The sequence below is a fragment of the Aythya ferina genome (genome assembly GCF_964211825.1).
Source record: "Aythya ferina genome assembly, chromosome: 19".
Classification (NCBI taxonomy): Eukaryota; Metazoa; Chordata; class Aves; order Anseriformes; family Anatidae; genus Aythya; species Aythya ferina.
In genome coordinates, this window is record NC_140309.1 from 6,994,657 (window position 1) to 7,015,716 (window position 21,060).

Here is a 21,060-nt window from a genome sequence, read left to right on the forward strand (position 1 = left end):
AGGGAGTTCAGAGACAAACAAAGGGGTTTTATAATCTAAACACTTTAATTAGACATCAGAAATACAGGCTCCTTCTTGAAAGGCATGGTGACACATTTTAAATTATTTTTGTATTTTCCCTTTTTATAGCAAAAAAAAAATATACATTTAATTCAATTAATTTAACTTAAATAAGTTAAATAGAATAAATTTTCCGTTGAAGAAAGATGCAGTTCAAGTACTCCATTGCATGTTGGTGCGGGGGACTAAGCCCACCGGGGGGCAGCAGCAGCAGGGAAGGGTCAGTTTTTCTTCACAAAGTGCTTCAGGTGTGCCTTCACCCAGGCAGCCTGGGGGTCCGCGCATATCTCCCTCCCCTTCTTGGTGACCAGGCTGCAGGGAGAAAACCAGTGTTAGGATGCTGGGAGGGGGCAGCAGGGGGCCGGAGCTGGGTCCTGCCAGCAGCACCCCGCATGTCCCCAGCCATGTTCCCATCCCCTGTCCCCCTCCCGGCAATGCACAGGGCTCTGCCCTGGCCATTGCACCCCAAACCCCAGGAATGAAGGGTACTCACATCACCCCGGGCTGGCTGCAGTTGCTGCTGGTGATGTAGGCAGAGGCAATGAGGTTACGCGGGACGGGGCGCTGCTGGTAGCTGAAGCAGCAGGTGGTGGGGACGCCATCTGTGGGGGCAGAAAAACAGAGCTCATTAAAACCTGCACTACAGCCAGTGCTCCACCCAAGGACTTGCCATCACCCGTCCCCCCCTCATGTTGCATCCCCCAAGGACAGACCCCTGGAGATGCCATCCCTGAGGCTGAGCCCCAGCACTGGTGGCAACCACCTGCACCCCACCACGAGGGTCCCATCCATGGGAAGGAGGATGGGGCTCTCCGTCTGCCCCAGAAGCTGCCTTATGGGGATGGGGCTCCCAGCCCCAGGGGGACACAGTGACACCCAGACTTACCAAGATGGGCCACAGCTGGGGAGCAGAGGGCCAGGAGGAGGAGAGCGGCCAGGACAGCTGCGGAGACCTTCATGGTGCTGCAGGGACCAAGCAGATGGCAAGCAGGGCTGGAGCTGGGGTGGCTGCAGGGCTCTCCTCTGCAGGATGCTTGGTCCCTGCTGCCGCTGCCGTCTTTTATCCTCTGGCGACTGGGCGGGTACACGGTTTCAAGGAAAAAAGATGAGTGCATCATACCAAGGAAATTATGTAAGGATACCCGATTTTTGCTGAGCTGGAGAAGGCGAGGAAGCTGCAAAAGGGGAAGCGCCAGCCACAGGACCACTGCTTTCGGATTGCATTTTGGTGCTCGTTGGGGACGAACTGAAGCCCCATGATGAGAGCCAGGCTGGGACATGGGGTTCCACATCTGGAGCTCTGATGGGAATCCCAGGCAGGCAGCCAGCATACTCCAGGCAGGGATTTGCTTTTTCACAGCCCCAGCATCACCACTGTGCCCAGGGGCAGCAAAGCTGCTCTGCTGAAGGTCACTGAACCCAGCCCAGATGCCATGTCACGTAAATCCAGCCACCACCACTACTGCCAGGTGGAAAATCCAAACTTATCCACGGTTTTGCCACAAGCAGCACTTTTCAACCTGCTCCACAGGTCACAGCGGGGCTACAGAGCTAGCTCCAAAATGGCGCGTCGCACGTGCATTCACCTCTGATAACAGAGGCTCTTTGTCAGACATCTAGGAAAGGAAAGATAACATAGACACAAGGTTGGGTTGACCTGGAAGTCATGGGGAGTCTCACATTTGTCCCTTTTCCTGTCACAAACTGCATTCTCATGCTGGAAGCTTGCAGAGACATGGAGAACCAGGTGGCCTGTAGAGCCCAGGCTCTGTCACACTGCTCCAGGACCACAGTAGCGTTCTCAGGCCGCAGCCTGGTCTGTCACCCTCCCTGTGCCTGGGACAAACAGGGGACATGCACCTCTGCACCCACGGGTTTCAGTTTGGGCTGTGGTCTGCAGCCTCTTGAGATCAAGGTATTGCAGTTCCTGCTAGCCCACATTTTCACAAAACGGACAATTTCATCCCAGTTCAACCTCCCTGTACCAGTCTAGTCTCAAAAAAGTAAATACACCAGCCTTGGGGAGGAGACAGAGCAGAAGCTGGAGGGAGGAGAAGCTCTGCCTGCACCCATTGATGCCAGCTCATTACAGCCTCGCAGATGAAACCTCAAGGCCATTGCAACATGACTGAAAAGTGGCAACATCTGCAATCTCCAAGAGTAATTCCCAATGCCTCAGTGGCTGGACACCCAGAAGGATCTGCAAAACTTGCAATTTCCTCCTTTTTTTTTCCTGCCCTCCTCTTTTTTTCCAGCCATGCCCACAGTGCTCCATGCATTCCCCAGCAGGCCACCACACAACCCTCAGCCTCCACCACCCACCCCTCGCTCCCCACAGAGCCTTTCCCTGCCCAAAGGACACATCCCTCAGGGCCAGCACTGGTTGAACAGGAGGTGTCAGATGAGGAGAAGAGACCACAATTGTTTCTTTTAGTAATATCACCATGTTATATGCCAAAGATCACCACATTGCATGCAAGCCCCATGCAGGCCTGGCCTTTCACCACACCAAGCTTACTGCTTGGCAAGGGACAAGCAGGAGTAGCAACAGTAAGGATGGTGGTAAAGGAACATCCCACAGCACAGAAATCCAGGGAAACCAAGACAAGCACAACAAAAAGTAGAAGTACAATCACCTCTGTGCATAGGCTTTTGTATGGTTACTGCTAAACCCAGTCATCTGTTAGAAACAAGAGAGAGATCTCACAATAGCAAAGATTATTTTTGATGGAAATGGTGAAAATGTTTCCTCCTTACTGCAGAAATGATTGGTCGGGCTTTCAGTTCTCCATTTAGACAACGGCCGGATGGAACTTCTTACTGGACAGTGATGTAGTAGTTCCTATTCTAACTGGAATTGAGGATATTTCAATGAATTGCACAAAATTGCAGCTCAGCAAAAATAGATAGTTTGTGTTCAAGCATGTTTAAGGAATTGAATATAAGGAACTGATTTAAGGGGAGAGTGAAGAAATTACTTCTGGTTTTAATTCTCCTGCGGTAGAAGTCATCTGTAATCAGACCACTTTCTAATCTTGGAAAGAAAGAGGAGAAATTCAAAAGCCAGGGTGAGGAAAGAAAACAATTTGCCTTCTTGTCAGTGAAGCTTTCAGAATTCCTGCAAGGAACGCAGCAGCCCAGAAGACCCAACTTTATGAACAACAATTTGAAGAACAAAAAGGAAAAAAAAAAAAAAAAAACAACTATTTGTTAGGAAGGTGAGCACTTAGCCAAAATTGCAGTGTCTTTTTGGCTCATCTTCATGTTAACAAAAGAAGAGGTTGTGGCCAGGTACTCAACACAATTAGAATTTAGTGGCAGAGGTTAGGCATGCAGTTGAGAATAGAAAAAAGAACAAATGGGTAAGGAAGAGGTAGAGAAGGCAGGTGTTAAACCAATAGGCTCCAGCACTTCCCCTCCTGAACCACTGGCAATTAACAAACTCACATGGAGTGGGAGAGGTAGCAGAAAGCCAGTGATGAGCCAACATAACACTAGTCTTCCATTATCAGATGTTTCCGGCACAGCCCTGCATGCGTCTCCTAAGAAAATGAGGGAATTAGTATCTAAAAACATCTCCCCAGGGGCTGTGAATGCAGCTAAGAGCAGAGGGACTGTCATTACGGATGGCAGGCAGCTGGCAAGGTGGAGGGACAAGAGGAGGCATGGGGACATGCAGAGAGCTGCCCCTGGCTGCTTCCTCAGCACAGCAGGGACAGGGCTCAGCCAGAGCTCATCTCCAAATTCACTCAGCACCGGGGTGGCCACAGCTGGGAACAGCTCACCTCTTAGGGCTGCACATTTCAGAAAGTGGTAAGAAGAGAAGAGAGAAGCAAGAAGGTGCCCTGGTTAGACAGGGAAGGTGGACAGTGTCACGGTATTCGTTTAAACTTAAATAGAGGATGAGGGATGGTCTTGGCCATTTTAAAGAGGATCGCATGACTTCTGGTCCCCAAGCTCTCCACTGGAAGAGGAGACAAGGACCTTAGCCCACAGCCAGCTTTAGGAAGCCCTCCCCAGCTCTGCATAGCTTCCCCAGAGGACAAATGCCTGCTAGCTGGCAGAAGCAGGCTGCATTTCCAACCATGAGGCAGGGCAGAGGGATGCCCTTTGCACCCCTTTCAGGAAAGGCTGCCAGAACCATAGCAACAAGTGGAGAAGAGCAGCCCCTCCACCTCCACCGTGTTCCAGCATGAGACAGAGGGAAATCTGTAGAGCAAGGAAACCACAGGCAGAAAAATGTGGAAGGAACTGCCAACACCACGATACCATGCAAGTGCAAAGAGAATACCGCGTGGCGTTATGCAACATCCGTCTGGGAAGCGACACTTGTCATTGATAAAAATTATGCAAAGAGGTCCCGTGGCTGGAAAGCACAAGGAAAATACAGATCAGCCAAACAGTCTCTCTCTGCAGCGAGGTATCGCTGACTCTTGCATTTATGGTTTCATGGGGGTAATTCAGCAAAGCTAAATTCCCAAACCAATCCCCACTGATAACTTTTTGATGCAAAGCCCTGAATGCTCCTTCGCTCTCAGAGGATCCCAGGGCACAGCCTGAACAAAGACCCACAACAAGGATTTTTCTACTGTCCTAGATCAAAGTTATGTCTGTTCTCCCACCATTTGAGTGACTTCTACAATAGCTAGAAGAGAGAGAAAACAAAAGGAGCAAAAAACCTCTCCCCAGGCAGGAGGCTGCAGCACAGCTGTGTGCATGCATTAGAGAAAAACACAAGGGGATGAGCACGACCCAACAAAAGGAGGGTAACATCACCCTGCAGGCAGGTGGGTCTCACACCACCCACCCAGCACAGCCCCACCAAACCCCAGGGCTTACCCTCAGCTCTCCAGCCAGGAGGCCTGGCGACCACCCCAGGGAACAGACCTCACCCCAGCGGGGCTGCAGCCTCAGCTTCTTGCATCCCTTTCCCCATATTTTCCCCAAAATAAGACTTGGGAGGCTCAGGTATCCCTTGTGCCTTAGGCAAAATAAATACACTTTAAAAATAAATAAATGCTACATGCAAGGAGCAAGCATTTACATAAGAAAGAACTTTACTTCACTAAGTATAAATACATCCCTCTGTAAATAGCAGGGTTTGGGCACAGCAAAACAGTCCAGAAGCTCACTCGCCAGCCCACAAGCACCTTCTTGCCAGAGTGTGAAGCTTTTCTCTGCCCCACTGCCTCCAGGCAGCACCCACAGCTTCCCCCTGTGCCCTCACACAGTGCTTACCCCCTCCCCAGCCCCACAGCCTGCTTTTTGTGTCCTGCAGCTCACAGCTTGCACCTGGAGTCCTGCCTCCACCTCTGCACTCAGGCAGAGGAAAGCCCTGGTGCTGGTTCTCATCAGGGCCAGCTTTGGCTTTGCAAGAGCTGGTGGACTCTGGTCTGCCATGGGTACAAACCTAAAGCTCTTCTGCACAATTGAGATGAGCCAACAGGGCTCAGACACTGCCTCTGCAGATATCTGCGCCTGCCCACATGAATGCTTCATTGGGACTTAAAAAAAAAAAAAAAAAAAAAAAAAAAAAAAAAAAAAGTTGTCTGACTGCAAAAAGCAATTTCAGTTTTGAGTTTGCAGACGCCAAGTATTGTTACCTCCTGCACCCAGACAGCAGATTGCATAAGCCCCATTTCTATTAAAACAGGCTAAAAATAAAAAATTATCTAAACTTCCATAGCTGGGGTTATCTCATAGCCATGCACTTGCTTCCGTCTTTGTTCTCCACTGTTTGCCCTTTATGAGACCTTCTGCCAGTTTCATGTTTATTATGCCTTGTGTCAAAATATTTCTTTCTAGTATACCTTTTCTCACTTTAAATGGTTTTAACCACATCCCTTTCTTCTCCTGCATGAAAGGGTAAATAATCAATGTTCAATGTTTCTTTTTAAGCTCCCTTCATCTGTTTGCCCCATTCTTTTCAATCTTCTATCTCCAAGCCACTCATCACCTGGCTCATCGTCTTCTGTGTTGGCTCTCCCCTTCTCTGAGTCAAAATGATCAGAGCTGAATTTGGCACGTGGAGATCATCCTGCTGCTTTCTACAACAACATTAAGGCTTTTGGAGAATTAGTTTCTGTCCCATCCTTCATACACTTCAATATCTTGCTTAATCCTTGGACTCGCAGCACCTTAGATGAACTCTAGAAATTAAGATGTTAAGTCTCACTTTCTGAAGACAATGGCATTTAGGGGACCTGAACGTCACGGAAGAGGAATAGAACAAAGACATCCAAGTCACATGGGCCAGATACTCAGGATGCAAATATCTTTAAAATCTGGCCATAAACTCAGAAAAAAGAAAAAATAAAATAATAATTAAAAAAAAAAATACCACAGGCCATCTTCTTCCCCAAGTAGCTGTAGTTCTTTTGACCACAGATACAGAAATCTGTATTTCAAATGACTCCTGAGTGCATTTGAAAACAGTGACCAGCTAGCATGTTGCTCAGTCAACTAACTTGGTTAAACCCTAGTCTTCCCCAACCCTGATTAATGTGAATAATCTTGTATTTTGCAAGCATTTGCCTTCCATTGAACCCCTCTCCTGCAGCTCCTCAGGCACTACACAAGGTGCAACACATCGACAGTATATCACGCAGTATTGGTCCTGACGCAGACCAACGCTAACCTCATAGCTTCCTTTTATAAGTTCACAGATATTTGCGACGAAGGAAATGCAGTAGATCTCACTTGTCTGGGCTTCAGCGAGACATTTGAAATGGTGCCACACAGTAAATTATTAGCTAAGGAGGGGAAGATGTGACTGGCATATGTAATGTGAAGCGGGTGAGGAGCCGCCTGAAAGGGGCACAGTCGTAGCTTCAGCTGGAAGGGGAAGTGTTAGACTGAGGGGGGGCTACCAGTGCAGTTCCTTGAGTTTCTGCCTCAAAAAAATGATTCTGCTTAACATTTGCATTAATGATCTTGGCACAAAAAGCAGGAGAACGCAAAGGAAATTTGCTGATGAGGCAGAATGAGATGCTATCATCAATCCAGAAGAGGCCAGGATATCACAGAGAAAGATTATAATGACCTTGAGGACTGGAGTAATGGAGAAGGGTTTGATTCAGTGCTGCAGACTGGGCAAGCATGCTGCTGAGGACCAGGGATTGCAAGAAGAGCCATCCCAGCACAGGAGGCCGTCCGCTGGATGTGTCTGGGGCAGGGAAAGACCCATGCCACAAATCACAAGGCTGTGACCAACCCCTGGTATTATACAACAAGAGAGGAGTCAAACGCCAAGAGCACAGGGCGGGGGTTAGGAAAACAAAGGGCTATGACTGATCTGTGGGGATACATCACAGAGGCCAGCACCAGGGTGGAAAAGAGCTATTTTAGCAAGCGGACATTGCTGGTATGAGGATACAGGGCTGGAAGCTGGCTGTGAATACAAACAGGTGGGAAATGAGATTCCCACCTGGAAGCAGTGTGTTTCTCATGCAGGTCTCCAGGTCAGGCAGGACAGATAAAAATCACCAGCATTCAGAGAGACTTCAGTCCTGCCATCCAACCAACACCTGCCAGACTAGGGGTATGGTTTTCCTTCTGAATTTGGGTGGCTGTGTCTTTAGGGCCTGTTCACAGCAGCATTTTGGAGCCCTCTTTTAAAAGGTGTCTCTAATTGCAATGCTGCCTTGGAATCAGATGTTCCACGAGGATGTATAAAGGCAGTCGGCCCACACGGGAGGCAGCTGCCTGCTCTGCTATTGCCAGGACGATCGCTAGATTCACTTGTTCCCCTCCAGGACTGGAGGTGGTTTCAGTGGTTGTGGGGTTTTGATATACGATTAACTACTTCACTCTGAAACTCCTCTGGCCTGCTCAGCTCAACCACTCATTCTAGAACCACTGAAAAATAGCTCTTCGTATAAATTTCCTCTCGAGTATCCTTTTTGGACGCTCCCATCTCTAACATGTCATTTTTCTCTGCCCTGAAGCAGCAGCACTGAGGCAGTGCAAACACTCCCATCTCCTGCACTGGCTGCTTGCTGCTTCTGCTGCCCAGGACTAACTTTGGTTTCACAGCCACAGCCTTTTACTCTTCATTTTCCCTGCGTTTACCTTGCCCAACTAACTGTCCTTGCTGCCACAGTCCCCAGGATCATGGTCACAATCACAGCAGGACCTGAGCACACCAGATTTCCTCAGAGACCAGAGGTTTCTATTCCTCTCTTTTCCTCTGCATACCTGGTTCCGATCATCTCTTGAGAGCCCCTCAAGCTTCCTGAACTGCCTCTCTGCTGAGTCAAAAGATTCTTACAACACTTTTTTTTAAATTAGGCTTTTTCTATTGAGTTCCTCTTTTTTTTTTTCTTTTTTTTTTTTTCTTTTTTTTTTTTTTCTGGAATCTCCCTTTTGAATTTACTGACACAACGCTGTCTCAGGGATCAGCTTGTAACCTTTTCCCCTTGTTCCTCCCAACCCCAAGAAGTGGGACGGAATCACACTGGAGTCCGGGTTTCTTAACAGCCCCTCCAAACCTCTCACTTCAATCCCTCTGCCCTGTGAGCACCAGCACCCATGGCATTCCCCCAGTCCCAAGGCCCAGCCACGAAGCTATCCCATCGGGCTGGCTCTTTGCAGCTGAAGGGGATGGCTTTTTCCTTCTCTGAGCTCCCCAGGGAGAGCACAGACGTTTATGGCCTAGCAGATAACAAGCTGTCACATCCCGCCTTTGCTTTTAGGACCAAGCTTGGAGTAATGGCAAGCATTAGGCCTTTAGTACCCTTCAGGGACGGCTCCTTCCTGCAGGCCTCATGCCAGAGCCCTGCTGGGTGTAACTCTACCGTTACAGCATGATTAGGGCCCTCTGCTCCCAGGAGAGGTGTCGCTACTGATTCAAAGTGCTCTGTGGTGTGAAAACGCTCTCTGTCCCAGTCCAGACGTCTCAGCGCAGCCCCAGGGCTCGGCTCCCCTGTGTGCCCAAAGCCCTTCATAATGCTGACCCTCCTACCCCTGAAATGGCGCTGCAGGAAAATGGAAAGGCCAAAGGCGTGCCAAAACCCAGAAATAGCAGCATAGAGCTCAGTCTTGCACCTGGGCCCATCTTGTACCCATAAAGCTGTGTGAAAATCAGTGCCATTAGAAATTGATTACACTGCAGAGTCGTCAGAGCAGGCTTTCCTGTGCTGCTTTGGTCCATGTGCCTGGTCAGGGATAGCAGACATGCAGATGGTGATGGGGAAAGCTATCCCATCCTGAAAGAGACTTCTCTTTCAATGCTGAGTGCCCCCAGTTGAAGGAGAGCTGCTCTGCTGCTACCAGCCCAGTCCCATGGCCATGCTGCCCATGCTGCCCAGCCCTCGGAGAGATGGAGAGGGAAAAAGTCTTCTGCAAGAGCTGGCTCAGGCTCACTTCCACATCGTGAGTCTGAGATGAGAGGGAAGGATTGCTGCATGCGGAGGTGAGAGCATTGGTTGTGCCAGAGCAGGGTTACTTCATTTTATGTGTGCCCAGGGCTCTTGCAGGAGCATCTGTAGAGCAGACCTTTGGTCTCCAAGGCCCCTCTTTCATGGATTTTATGGTCTGAGATCACCAAGCATCCTCATGAGACAACACCACAATGTGAGACTGGCCAAAGAGCCTAGACTTAAGGTGTCTGGGTCCCCAGAAAAATCTGTGATTTTTGCCACAAAGGACTCATTACAGCTGTTCCCATGACAGGATTTTATCCCCAGCCTACCCCTCATCACCCAGAGGAGCAGGCTGGGAGCACATGTGGCAGTCAAATTAGGGAGGCCAGCCTAATACCCCCCCCACACACACACACACACACACACTCCTGAGGTTTAAACATGAGCACCAGGGACGTTCAGGGAAGGACACAAGAAGCTGGCAGCTGCCTCCAGCAACAGAGAATAAAAATCTCGGTCCCAGGAAACATAGATCATGCTGGCTCCGAGTGCACATGGCCAGCCAGAAGTACAGCCTCAGCTGCCGAAACGAGATGCAGGGATGACAGGCTGCTGGTGGAGGAAGAAGAGGAAGAAGCCTGCATGAGAGTAATTCTGCAACAGCAGTCAGTGAAGGCAGGATGTGAACTCATCATGCCTCTGATGACTGGGCTCCTTAAAACAGCAGCACAGGGAGGAAAAGGTCAAGGGCAGATGAGTCAGGAGCCAGCCACACTCACTGCAGCACCCACCTCCCAGTGCCAGGCTGGGTCAAGGCTAGATGGATACAGACTGGCTGATCTTTAAGACAGGTTCCTGTAGAGGGTATGGTGTCTCAGAGGATGCTGAGATGCCTCTGTGGGCTCAGGCAGTGGGATGAGGGGATGCACAGAAGTGGCACTGGGTCTGGGGACCACAGCAGATCAGGCATGAAGGAACGGATGCAACTCCAGTTCACTGGCACTGGACCCATTGGGTAAACTCTAGTGAGGACTAAGCAGCATTTGCTCACTCCCACAGCTCAGATCAGGAGCACTCAGATGAGTAAGAATATGTGGTTTCCCATGTAAGCTTTTCATGAGGGCAGGGAGAGGCCCTCAGGGTTAGAGCAAGAGGCTTTTCAGAGAAACAGAAAAGAGAGCTGTGGAAAGTCATTCACATCCACACCAAGGACTAAAACTCACGGTGTGGCTCCAGGAACAGATTTCCTTGCTCGCCAGGTGATCTACTAGCACTTCCTCACTGTTACAGTATTTTCTTCTTCTATTTTTGTTGTTGTTGTAGCTTGGGACCAGAACATTGTGTCTTATCCAGCATGGAAACAGAGGAGGATTTTGTTCTTTCCTCCTCGCAGTAGCCCTTTATGTAGCTGTAGACTTCTCGGGCCTCTCACCTTCTATGGAGCATACATTTCCATGTTGTACAAATTTATCAAGCCTGTGCTTGTTTCACATAGCATTAATGGAAGTATCAAATAGTACAGGACCTGTGGCATCCCACATGCTTCCGGCAGTCAGGGGTGCAATCCTCTCAGAAGGCGATTTTCACAGCCTGATCGTGACAATGATGTGTCAGGACTATTACAGGATTTTTCTGTAATACTGCGAGCTAGCTCATACCCACGGGACTAAGCCGTTTGTGCAATAATCACTTCTCAGACTATAGCACTTACACATTTTGAATTGCCATCGAGAATTATGGCAGGTTAAACTCCAGGAAGGGAATACAAGCAAGCTCAGGCTGGTGTGGGAATTGGCAGAGATTGCCAATCCTTTTCCCATCCCATAGCCAGGTCTTTCTGAGCTATTGTAAAGCACATCTGAACAGTGAGGCAGAGCAGCATTGCAGCACCATCTGCTGACGGCTGCCTGCAGGTCCACAGGCCTTCAGCATAGTCACCATCTCCAGCCTCAAATGTTCAAAGATGCTGACAGCATCCTCAGATAAATACATCACTCTTCAGGATGAGGAATCATGCAATGACTGATTAGCATCAGAAGCGCCGACACAGAAGTACAATTGTCTCAAGTATCTATTTAGGTTTTAAGCAAATTAATGCCCTTGTGCACTTCTCTTTGGAGTGCCTTCCCAGCAACACAGTACCTCTGATTTCACCTGTTGTTCTGCAAGCATTTCTTGCTTTTTTTATCACCTTTCAAACAACACCTGTACAAGTACACAAGAACATGGTGCTGCAGACTAGCAATGCGCAGCAAGAATACCTGTGAGCCAGCAGACTGAGAACAACTCGTGGAGATAGGCTTCATTTTTAATCTGGCAGCAACATGGTCACATCCTCCCTTTCAGTGTGACAATACAGGATTTCACCAATTGAGTCCAAAGAAATGAATAAATCATGTATGTGGAGCATTTCACTCCTGCCATGTCCAATGATGCAGCTTAGATACAACAGTGAAAGGAAGCCTCAGCACACGTGGCAGAATGAGGGTATAAACTTCATCATTTGCGGCAATACCAAGAAGAAACAGGAATACAAAACCAGGGAGATGCTAGCTTTCCTTATCCCACTCCTCTCCCCCTGGAAAAATCTGAGAATGCCAAGTTCTGAGTTGCTTTTCACTGTTTTCCCCTAAGACTACTTCCTATACCACCACTGCCCAGTTCTGGCCAGTGCCACCAGCTCAACCTTAGGGCCCCCAAAGCATCTGCCTCTCCCCTTTATGTCTTCTCCATCTCACAAGGAACGCTCCTCCCCAGACCAATCAGAAACTATACGTGTAATAGCCAACAGCCTGCAAACATCATAGGAGAGCCATAAAGAGAATTAACAGCCCTCCCTTTCCCTGCCAGACAGCAGCAGCAACCACTCTTACAGCTGGGAAAAAAAAGACACCAGGACACCACTGCAGATAGCTGTTCTATGTATCTTGCAGTGTAACTGTCAGGACTGTTAAAAATCTGAGAACGGAGCTGGCTACAGATGCTATCTCCCACTGTGCTCTCAGTCTGTTGTAGATGGATACAGAGGGGATTTGCATGTTTGTTCTTGGAACTTGCCTTGTTAATGTTGTTGCAATATTGACACACCATTCGGTTCAAAGCTGTTACTAGCAAGTGAAAATTCAAGCTTTTTATTGAATGTATTTTTTATTCTAAGCTTTTAGAACTAGATATTTAACAACATTAACATCCATTTTTTACATCACATTTCACATGCTCAACTGTGCTATTACTTTAGCTACAGCTGCGTATTGTCTCCGCTTCCCCAGAAATCCTCAGACTGAAGATTTATTGGTCAAACAGGCACTTAAACACACACAAAACTAGAAAATGCAAGTAGATTTTACTAATGAGGCAGACATTTTGCTGCACGCACCTCTCCATCAAAAGCAAGTCCAACTTTAGCAGACACCAATAACATCTTTTGTCTTTGTCTAATTTGGAAGCTGTGTTACAGAGAATTGGGAAACAAGTTAATGTATGCAAAGTTTGCTGGAGCGGCAAGCAACAGAAAGTGCTTGATCTAGTCAGAAACTGTAGAGAGAACAGAAGCTTTGCATTCCAAACAAAGGATTCCCCCAGGAACGAGAGGTATTTGAAGATGTCCAATTCTACATCTGGAATTACAAGCTGAGATTTCTCACAGAGAAATGCAAATCAATTAAGTGAACAGAGAAACATTTTGGGAGGAAAAGGAAAATATTTGGCAGGCAAACACTAAAACGTTGAACAGCTCTGTGAGAGTCATGCCCTATGGACAGGACCAAAAACAGAATTAGTCTATTGTGGAGGTAAACACTAAGGTCACATACAATTTATTTATTTTTTCCTCATCCCAAACATCTCCCAGACACTTGCTGCCTGGCATCCTTTCTACACACACAGAGTACCAAGCTGGTAAGTCAGTGTGTAAAAATACCCAGGGGGAAGGTTCAATGAAGTGTAAAGTGTTTTTTCAAAAGTGCATAAAAAGTAAACAATGCTCCTTTGGGTTTGTATGTTTACCGTTGGACCCAAAGACACCAGCCATTTTACACCGGCAGTTTTAATGCTCCCAGCTTATGTTGTCTGCCCGGAAACCGAATGGCATCAATAACGAGAGAACCACGTCTTTATGCCGATGGCTGTCAGGAGACAGAGCTGCACGAATGTCCTCCCATAGGTGCATTTTGCAGCAGCCAAACAGACAGCAATCAGGTTCTACCCGTCTGGTAAGGAAACAAGACTCTTCAAATGTAGATCACATCCGAGTCATGCTGCTGAACCTAGATGCAAATTAAATAAGAAAAATTAGTTCTACTTTGAATTCCTACAGAAAGCAAAGCCTACTTTGTTTTGGTCTAATTCTTCCTTTTTGTCGAACTAGAGCCTTTTGCAAGATGCCCTGCAAATGGTTTTTCTTCCCTCTTGAAACAAGCCTATTTGCCTCACAACTGTCTACATTAGGTTAGTCCTAAAATATTTGTTTCTCTTATTTGCAATAGAAAGAGCTGCTTCCTCAATTGCTGCTACACTAAACTGTTTTCCTTTTAGTTCTAAGTCTACAACCCTCTAGGTTCTGACCTTGGAAGTTGCACGCTAGACACTCTGACTGATCCTGAAAATCGCCAGTTCGGTTCATAGAAAACAGCAAATACATCAGGCTTACTTTATTTGTAGTATCTTGCACAATTAGCATTGCCTGAAGAAAGCTGATTTCCTTCCATATGTACAGGAGTGCACGATCTTACAGTTCTTCTTGAACACATACTACGTTCTCCATTCCAGTAAAGTTTAAAAAATTGTTTTGTTTTATAAGACCCAGTTCATTATTATTTTAGGATTCTTTGAGAGAAATGACGGAAGAACTGAGATGTAGAAATCTAGGCCTTTTTCGATATCTTTATCCCCATCCCTTAAAACCAGAAAGATTGGCACAGTCTGTTTTAAGTTCTCTCAGAGCACATTCTCATTTCCAAGCCTGGCTGATACAAATAAAATTTAACAAATCCTCCTACTGCATATGGGCATCATTTTCATTTACCAAGGCTTAGATCGTAAGTGAGAAAAATCAAGTGGCCTCAACAGCCCTGAATGCTGCTCCAGTGCAGGGCCTCCAAACCTGTGGAACAGCCATGCTTTGTGGCCTGTCATTTCAGAGGCTGTGACAGAGCTGGATAAAACCATTCCCTAAAGCCAGCCATTCTTTACTTCTTTGAATTCTAAAGCCTCTAGTCAATATTTGGGAATTTACTTATAAATCTGATTACCTTTATAATCTGTTTTCTGGATCCTGTGCCTACACTATTGGCAACCAAGGAATTTGTTTGAAAAGATGACTTTTCCACTGGCACTGCGTGCTGAATTTTGTTGGTACAAGGCCAGCTGCTTGTAGTATTTAATGAGTAAGCAGGGAAAGGTCTTTGAAGATTTATATCCAACGAATCTCCAGTTTCGAAGGTTTTCATCCATGACGGGGTCTTTAAAAGAAAAGAACACATGGAAAATTAATGCCCTCTCCCCATCAACATTCATTAAGCCAGAAAACATCAAATGCATAGCCAGCCAGAGCACACAGGCCATCTTCCCTCATTTTTTCCAAGCCTCCCTTCTCTCTCAAACAGTTTACTTAGGGCCATTTTTTATTATATGTGGAGCAATCTGGAAAAGCAAAGACAGCTCTATTCTTCCCCTGGTTCAGGAAGAGCGTTTATGTAAGTAACAAGAAACTTATGACCAAGATCTGAGTTTAGTTCCCCACTGCCTGAAGGGGAAGAAAAAAAAAAAAGCCAAGACTTTTACAAGAGATTAATAGCAACCACAAAGCACGTGAATGAGAATGTGATGCAAACTATGAGAAACCACATTTAAACGCATTAAGTTACAAGAATTTAGTTTGTTCCATGACAGTAAGCCTTACTGTGATTTCATAACCTGCAAAACAAATTATTATTTTTTGTTTATGTTACTGGTATCCTGCCAGGGAATTTTTATTTATTTATTGTCATGACTAGTCCTCTTCTCTGTTAACACTTAAAATATTTTAGTATCAAAGGTCCTACAGAATGTACATTGAATCGAAATACAGCAATTACCTTTGGCATACATATATATATTATTATCATTGTGCCAGAAAAAGTGGCAGGTATTTAGGATACTTACATTTCCTAAGGAGCGATCCAAGGATCCCAGGACTTCAGTCCAATGAGAGTAAAGCCCAGACTGTTTTTCTTCTAGCTTCAAAGCATGAATTTCAGACTTGAGTTCTTTCAGTCGATCTTCAAATTTCTTGCTCTTTTCTAAGTAATCTAGCCTGTAGCCCACACATTAGAGACAAAAAGCTTACTACCATAACATAACTCATGAGTAGGGGTTGAGGGAAGCAAGTGCATAAGGAGAGGAGAGGCAGTTCTTTGCTTCATTTTGCCTTCTTTTTTTCTTGTATTGGCAAAATGAAGTCTGGCACATGTCTACCTGACTCCCTTGCTCCAGTGAGATGGTTCACTTCCACTCTTCAGCATTCACTAACTTTTTACCAAGAATCAACCTCCATACCAAGAGGAAAAGCCCCTTTGTATGGAAGCAATACCACGCTTTAACACTAGAGGGAAACTTCTGTCCTCTAACATTACTCCAGCAAAGTTCACGCCTGGCCTACTGGTCTCCAAGACAGGAGGGTTCTGGATCAGTCATGGATTGATGGCACCACAAAACTTTTCCTCTTTGCAAAACAGCTAGTTTTACAAAGACGTAACCTGCACCAGCTCAGTAAAAGGCCTCCATTCATACATACAAGGAGAAGACCATCCTCAGTTGTTAAGGATGTAGCGCTGAGAATTTTTGCTTTCTGTACTTCCCACGATTAATCTCATTTATTTACACCATAAGCATATTGATACCTCTCTCGCTCTATCTCAAAGGAGAGTCTCTTCAGGTCAACATCCTTCAAATCCAGCTTGATGGACCCTTTGTCAAAGTTGGCATCTCTAGTGTCCGTTGGCAAATATTGCGGGTACTTGACCATGTGCTGAAAGAGGCAACACAGGCACTGTCAGTAAGATTTGATTGTTTGATTTTGGTTTTAACTCACCATCTTCTTCAAGAGTGCCCTGCTGACCCATTTCACAAGCTACCCATGGATTATGAGAAACAGATGCTCTTGAAGACCTTCCCCGCTATTTGAGTGGCCCCAGACGAGTGCCCAAAGTCCACAAGCCACAAATCCAAGTGCAGAAAAGTACCTTAGCTATCTTATTCATTGCAGCAGAGAATGGAAATCCATTCTCAGCAAGACTGAAGCAGAAGAGACTGTGGCACACTGCCTTAGCAACAACTTCTTGCTAGTGACAGCTTCACCTGCTTTGCCTGAAGATACTCACAAGGAATTCACATGCCAGGTTCAGTACAACCACCTCCACAAAATATTGTCTGAGATGGCACAAAGTCAGTATCAGGCATGAATGCAGGCAAAACCATCTAGGCTTCCCAAATCCTAACATGAGTCCTGTTTTGGCTTTTGTTTGGTTAGAGTTTTTTTGTTGTTGTATTTTTGTTTTGTAATATTTGTCTCACCTTTATCTTCCTGACTCAATGCCCTTAACAAATACAACTTCAATTCCAGCTACACTGTGTTCAGTCACCAGCTAGTCCTATAGGTGTTTGTCTTGCAGCTAGATGTAGACATGCCACGACCTAGCCTGATGAGGCTACAAACATAAAATTAACATATGATTATCTCCCAAGATGAAGCAGTGCCCAGCAGAACAGAAACTTACAGGATAATTAAGCCTGGTTATGTCTAATAGCTTCTGCTTGGCTTTCCGTTCAGCCTCCCTGGCTTCATGCAGATCTTGTTTCAGATGCTCTGCTTCCTTGGCTCTGCAAGACAAATATCACAGCAAATGGCTGAAGATTTCCAGCATAGAGCAACACAGAGATTTCAAAGTTATGCATCTCACTGGTTTCTGGAGAATAAGATCCATTACTCTGAGTGATTCCTCTACCCAAAGACATTTGCAGTAGGATTGTCACATGGAGAACCAGGCACAGCACGACACAGGCTTTGAAGGGCAATCCTGCAGGAACTGACTGAATCAAAGTGTTTTTTCTACTCCTAGTTTCCACGGGTTCAAAAATGACCTATTGATACAGATTCTTCAGGTTGTCAGAGATCCTCCTTGAGACGAGGAGGGGTGCAACATAACTGCTCTTTATTTTGGCAAGCTTTTTGGCAGCATCCTAAAACAAGCAGAAAGCCCTGAACAACCTCTATCAGCACTAGTCTGCTCTGCATCCTCAGGCAGCACAGTGCTATGGAACATGCAAACTCTTACAACATGGTTTATACTCCACAGGAGTTTACCTGGGTTATACTTTTCAAAGATCTGGAAGGGATATGAGACACCATCACTTAGTAATGAGGAAAAGTCTCATAGCCTATAGGGTACACAGGTTGTTAAATTTAGGTAGCTAGGTAACCAGTGCTCTTTTGTTAATGCTATATAGAAGATGTTTCTGCATTCTGGATTTTTAATACTAAACATCTCTACAGCCTTCCATCAGGATCCCTTGTAAACTTTTTGACCCGCATCGCAACCACTGGTAGCAGGTAGAAAAATAAGGCATGCAAAGGTATTTTCACTCTGAATTGTTCCTTTGGGAAAAATCCATCCCTACTGCTCTCCTTCCCCTTCTACCCCCCACCCTCCTGCTCTGAGAAAATAAGCATTCTCTCTGCCCAGGCAATCCAGCAGGGGCTACACAGCCCCACTCAAGCAAATCTAACCTCCGGTCAGACTCCTTCACCAGCTTCACTGCTATCAGCTCTGCTTCCCTCATCTTTTGCTCCATCAGGCGTTTCTCCTCCTTGGTTTTCAGAGCTGTTATCTCCAGCCTCTGTCGCTCTTGCTCTGCTTCTGCAGCATTCTGGGCCAGCAGTTTTGCTTCTTCTTCCGCAATCTGAGCTTTCTCTGCCAGCAGCTCTGCCGCTTCCTGGGATCGGAGCTAAGAGAAAAACTTTTTGTAATTGCCCTGTCTAGCATCTACAATTTCACCCTTGCAGTCAGTCAGGAAGAAGATATCTTTCCTGAACAGATCAAGGGATAAATATAGTAATCCCTAAAATAAAAAGTAAACAATTGTAGTCTGGTGTTCCTCCTCTGCTCCAGAATTGCCCAACTTCCTTCCTGCCTCTCACTTTTATACAACAAGGAGACATTTGTTCAGAGCTGGGCAAAGATATCAACCAAAAACTGTCACAAGTTGCCCCCTTCAGTTGCCAATGCCACATGCAACATGCACTAAGCCTTCTTTCTCCCAATTTCAGCTCACAAGGTTACTTCCTCTCCTCTTTGCTTGAAGAAAGTGCTGTGAACACAGGGAGAACGGCTCACAGCAAATTCCAGCATGCCTTCTCCACCACTGACCAGAAACTGTCCAGCCTTGCATAAGCCATAACTTATAGCGCCTCACAGAAGCCATAAGAGAAAAAGAAAAAAAGCTTCCAAACCAAGAAACCCCTTCAAGCGCAAGAATATTCAGCTTACGTGCTACTCACCAGGGCCTCATTGGCCTGCCTGGCTTCATCTTCCAGCTGGAAGAGACGCCTTTCCAGCTCTTCTTTGGCTCGCTCAGCTTCTTCTCGGAGCTGCTTCTCCCTGGCCAGCCTTTGATTCTCCATCTGGAAAGAGAATGAGAAATACCACATTTGTGGGTTTGCAGCAGGATCTCATCTGGGCCCGAGGCAGCACAGCAAATGAATCTACTGACGAACGGACTGCTCTCTAGCTGGTGAGTTGACATTTAGCAGAGATGTAATGCTGAAGCTACTTGCACTTTAGCAGCACTGAACTCCACTAACTGGCAACACTGGTTATTTCAGGCTGCTGGAAGAACACTTGCATCGATCTGTTACGTACCCCAAATCTTTGTGATCAGCCCTTCAGTTTCACAAACATCACTTACATCCTCAGAAGCCGCATACACACTAGAGCTGTTCCCACACTCAATCCTGCTGCACTTTCTCACCTCCCACACACATATTGATGCAGTGCATGGACAGCGAGGGCACCAGCTGGAATAATAATCAGTGTTTTCAGCAACAGAGGAGCAAAAATAATCTACCTTTTTTCTAGCCTTTTCTTCCCTAGCTTGTGCTTTCATTTGCTGGATTTCTATTGAGTCCACTTTTCTTCTCCTCATAAACAGGTCGTGGTTTCCAATGCACAACTGCAAAATCTGAACAGGAAAAGCAAAGCAAATGAGATTGTGACATAGCTGCACCCCATCCAGAGGGGTAGAAAGAGCCCCACACCAGTCTCACAGGACAGAAGCTAACACTTCTGACTTCAGCACAAGTGCTGGCAGTTGCTTTCCTTCCAAGAAAAGTGACACCAGAGCAGGCTCATCCTCAGGTACGTAACAGTTTAGAAAACATAACAGGATGAGGGGGTTCTCCTTCCATCCTTCACCCCTGTCTGGTTTCAATTGCCTGAAAAAGAACAGGCAGGACTAGGCCAGGTCTAGGCCTAGAACAGGTCTAGGACAGGAGTACACAGGAGGCAGCTATGTGGGAATGGTCAGCTGTGGTGGCCCCTCATCCACAAGGTCAATGAGAAGTGATCCAGCCCCTGCAGCTGTGCTAGGAAGCAGTTAGCGATAATAGAATTAACAAGTTGATTAGGTCCCTCCCTTGTTGCTTCTCCCAGAAAAGGAGAGGCAGCAGCCGATTAAGAATGCACAGCAGCCAGATAAGCAGACGCTGCAGCGGGCTTTGCACTTTTCCATATGCTACACCCTCCCCTTCCAGTAACTGGATTTCCCTTTGTGATTTGGGCCTTCTTTCACATCTCACTTTTCACCCACCATCTCCCCTCCCAACAGGGAGAGGACAAACATATGTACCCTGACTTCCCAGACAGAAGAATCCTATGGAAAACATGTGCTGAAACTTAATGCTCCCTGGCCTCTACATCGGTTTCTCAGACAAACATTTCTCACTCAGGTATCACTCAGTACTGCCAGGCCCGGTTTTAAAGGAGGAAAACAGGACACTTACCAATTTGTTTACTTTTAGCTGAGATGAAAAAAACTTGAAGACTTCTGCTTTTTTGTCAAGAGGTTTAATAGTTAACTGTTCAGACAGAAGATAAAAATAGAGGAAGCAGTGAAAAGGAAGAAAAACAAAGCTGAAACTATTTAATATTAATGCAAACTTTAGTCCATCTCCACTTCTCTCCAGGGAGGCAGTGATTTATGCCACAAATACAGGGAGAGCGATGCAGAAGTGTTTTGCTCACAAGAATCAGAACCAGGGCTGTTCTCTGTTACACAGGTTCCTCATCTGCTCATCTAAAACAGCAGGGCATTTTAGAAGATAAAGCCTCTCACAGCCCCACACCTGGTGCCAGTTTGGATGGTGTTTTTCATAACAATACCACCTGTGCATTGCAAACTACCCTGAGAACGCTGAAGCAAGCCCTGGTTATCAGGAAAACAGAATACATTAAGAATACGACTACTTCTGGAGATTAGTAACATCAGGGAGATGTCAAACACCTCTCTGAATCCCAATCATTGCAGATGTAAACAAAATGTATTACAAAGGCCTGAAGGATTTTTTCTTCAGACCACGAGATAACAGTACCGAAGCTCCTGCTTT

At 46.3% G+C, this 21,060-nt stretch overlaps 2 protein-coding genes across 9 annotated transcripts in view; both read right to left on the reverse strand.

Moving 5' to 3' along the window:
- Positions 1-26: 26 nt before the first annotated feature.
- LOC311421336 (C-C motif chemokine 3-like) lies at positions 27-1,106 on the reverse strand. Its single transcript, XM_084493091.1, has 3 exons — positions 947-1,106; positions 554-662; positions 27-372 (listed from the first exon to the last, which is right to left on the reverse strand). Exons 1-3 carry the CDS (start codon positions 1,017-1,019, stop codon positions 282-284), a joined length of 273 nt encoding a protein of 90 aa, XP_084349217.1. The 5' UTR covers positions 1,020-1,106; the 3' UTR covers positions 27-281.
- An 11,413-nt stretch (positions 1,107-12,519) lies between these two features.
- Positions 12,520-21,060, reverse strand: part of LOC311421338 (merlin-like) — a 39,337-nt gene continuing 30,796 nt past the window's right edge. For all 8 annotated transcript variants that reach the window (XM_084493096.1, XM_084493097.1, XM_084493094.1 and 5 more), the window contains 9 exons: positions 20,458-20,532; positions 19,524-19,637; positions 18,958-19,080; positions 18,187-18,404; positions 17,177-17,279; positions 16,301-16,428; positions 15,564-15,714; positions 14,672-14,881; positions 12,520-13,687 (listed from right to left, as the gene is read on the reverse strand). In XM_084493096.1, coding sequence (XP_084349222.1) covers positions 13,652-13,687; positions 14,672-14,881; positions 15,564-15,714; positions 16,301-16,428; positions 17,177-17,279; positions 18,187-18,404; positions 18,958-19,080; positions 19,524-19,637; positions 20,458-20,532 — 1,158 coding nt within the window. In that variant the 3' untranslated portion in view covers positions 12,520-13,651. The remainder of the gene's footprint in view (positions 13,688-14,671; positions 14,882-15,563; positions 15,715-16,300; positions 16,429-17,176; positions 17,280-18,186; positions 18,405-18,957; positions 19,081-19,523; positions 19,638-20,457; positions 20,533-21,060) is intronic.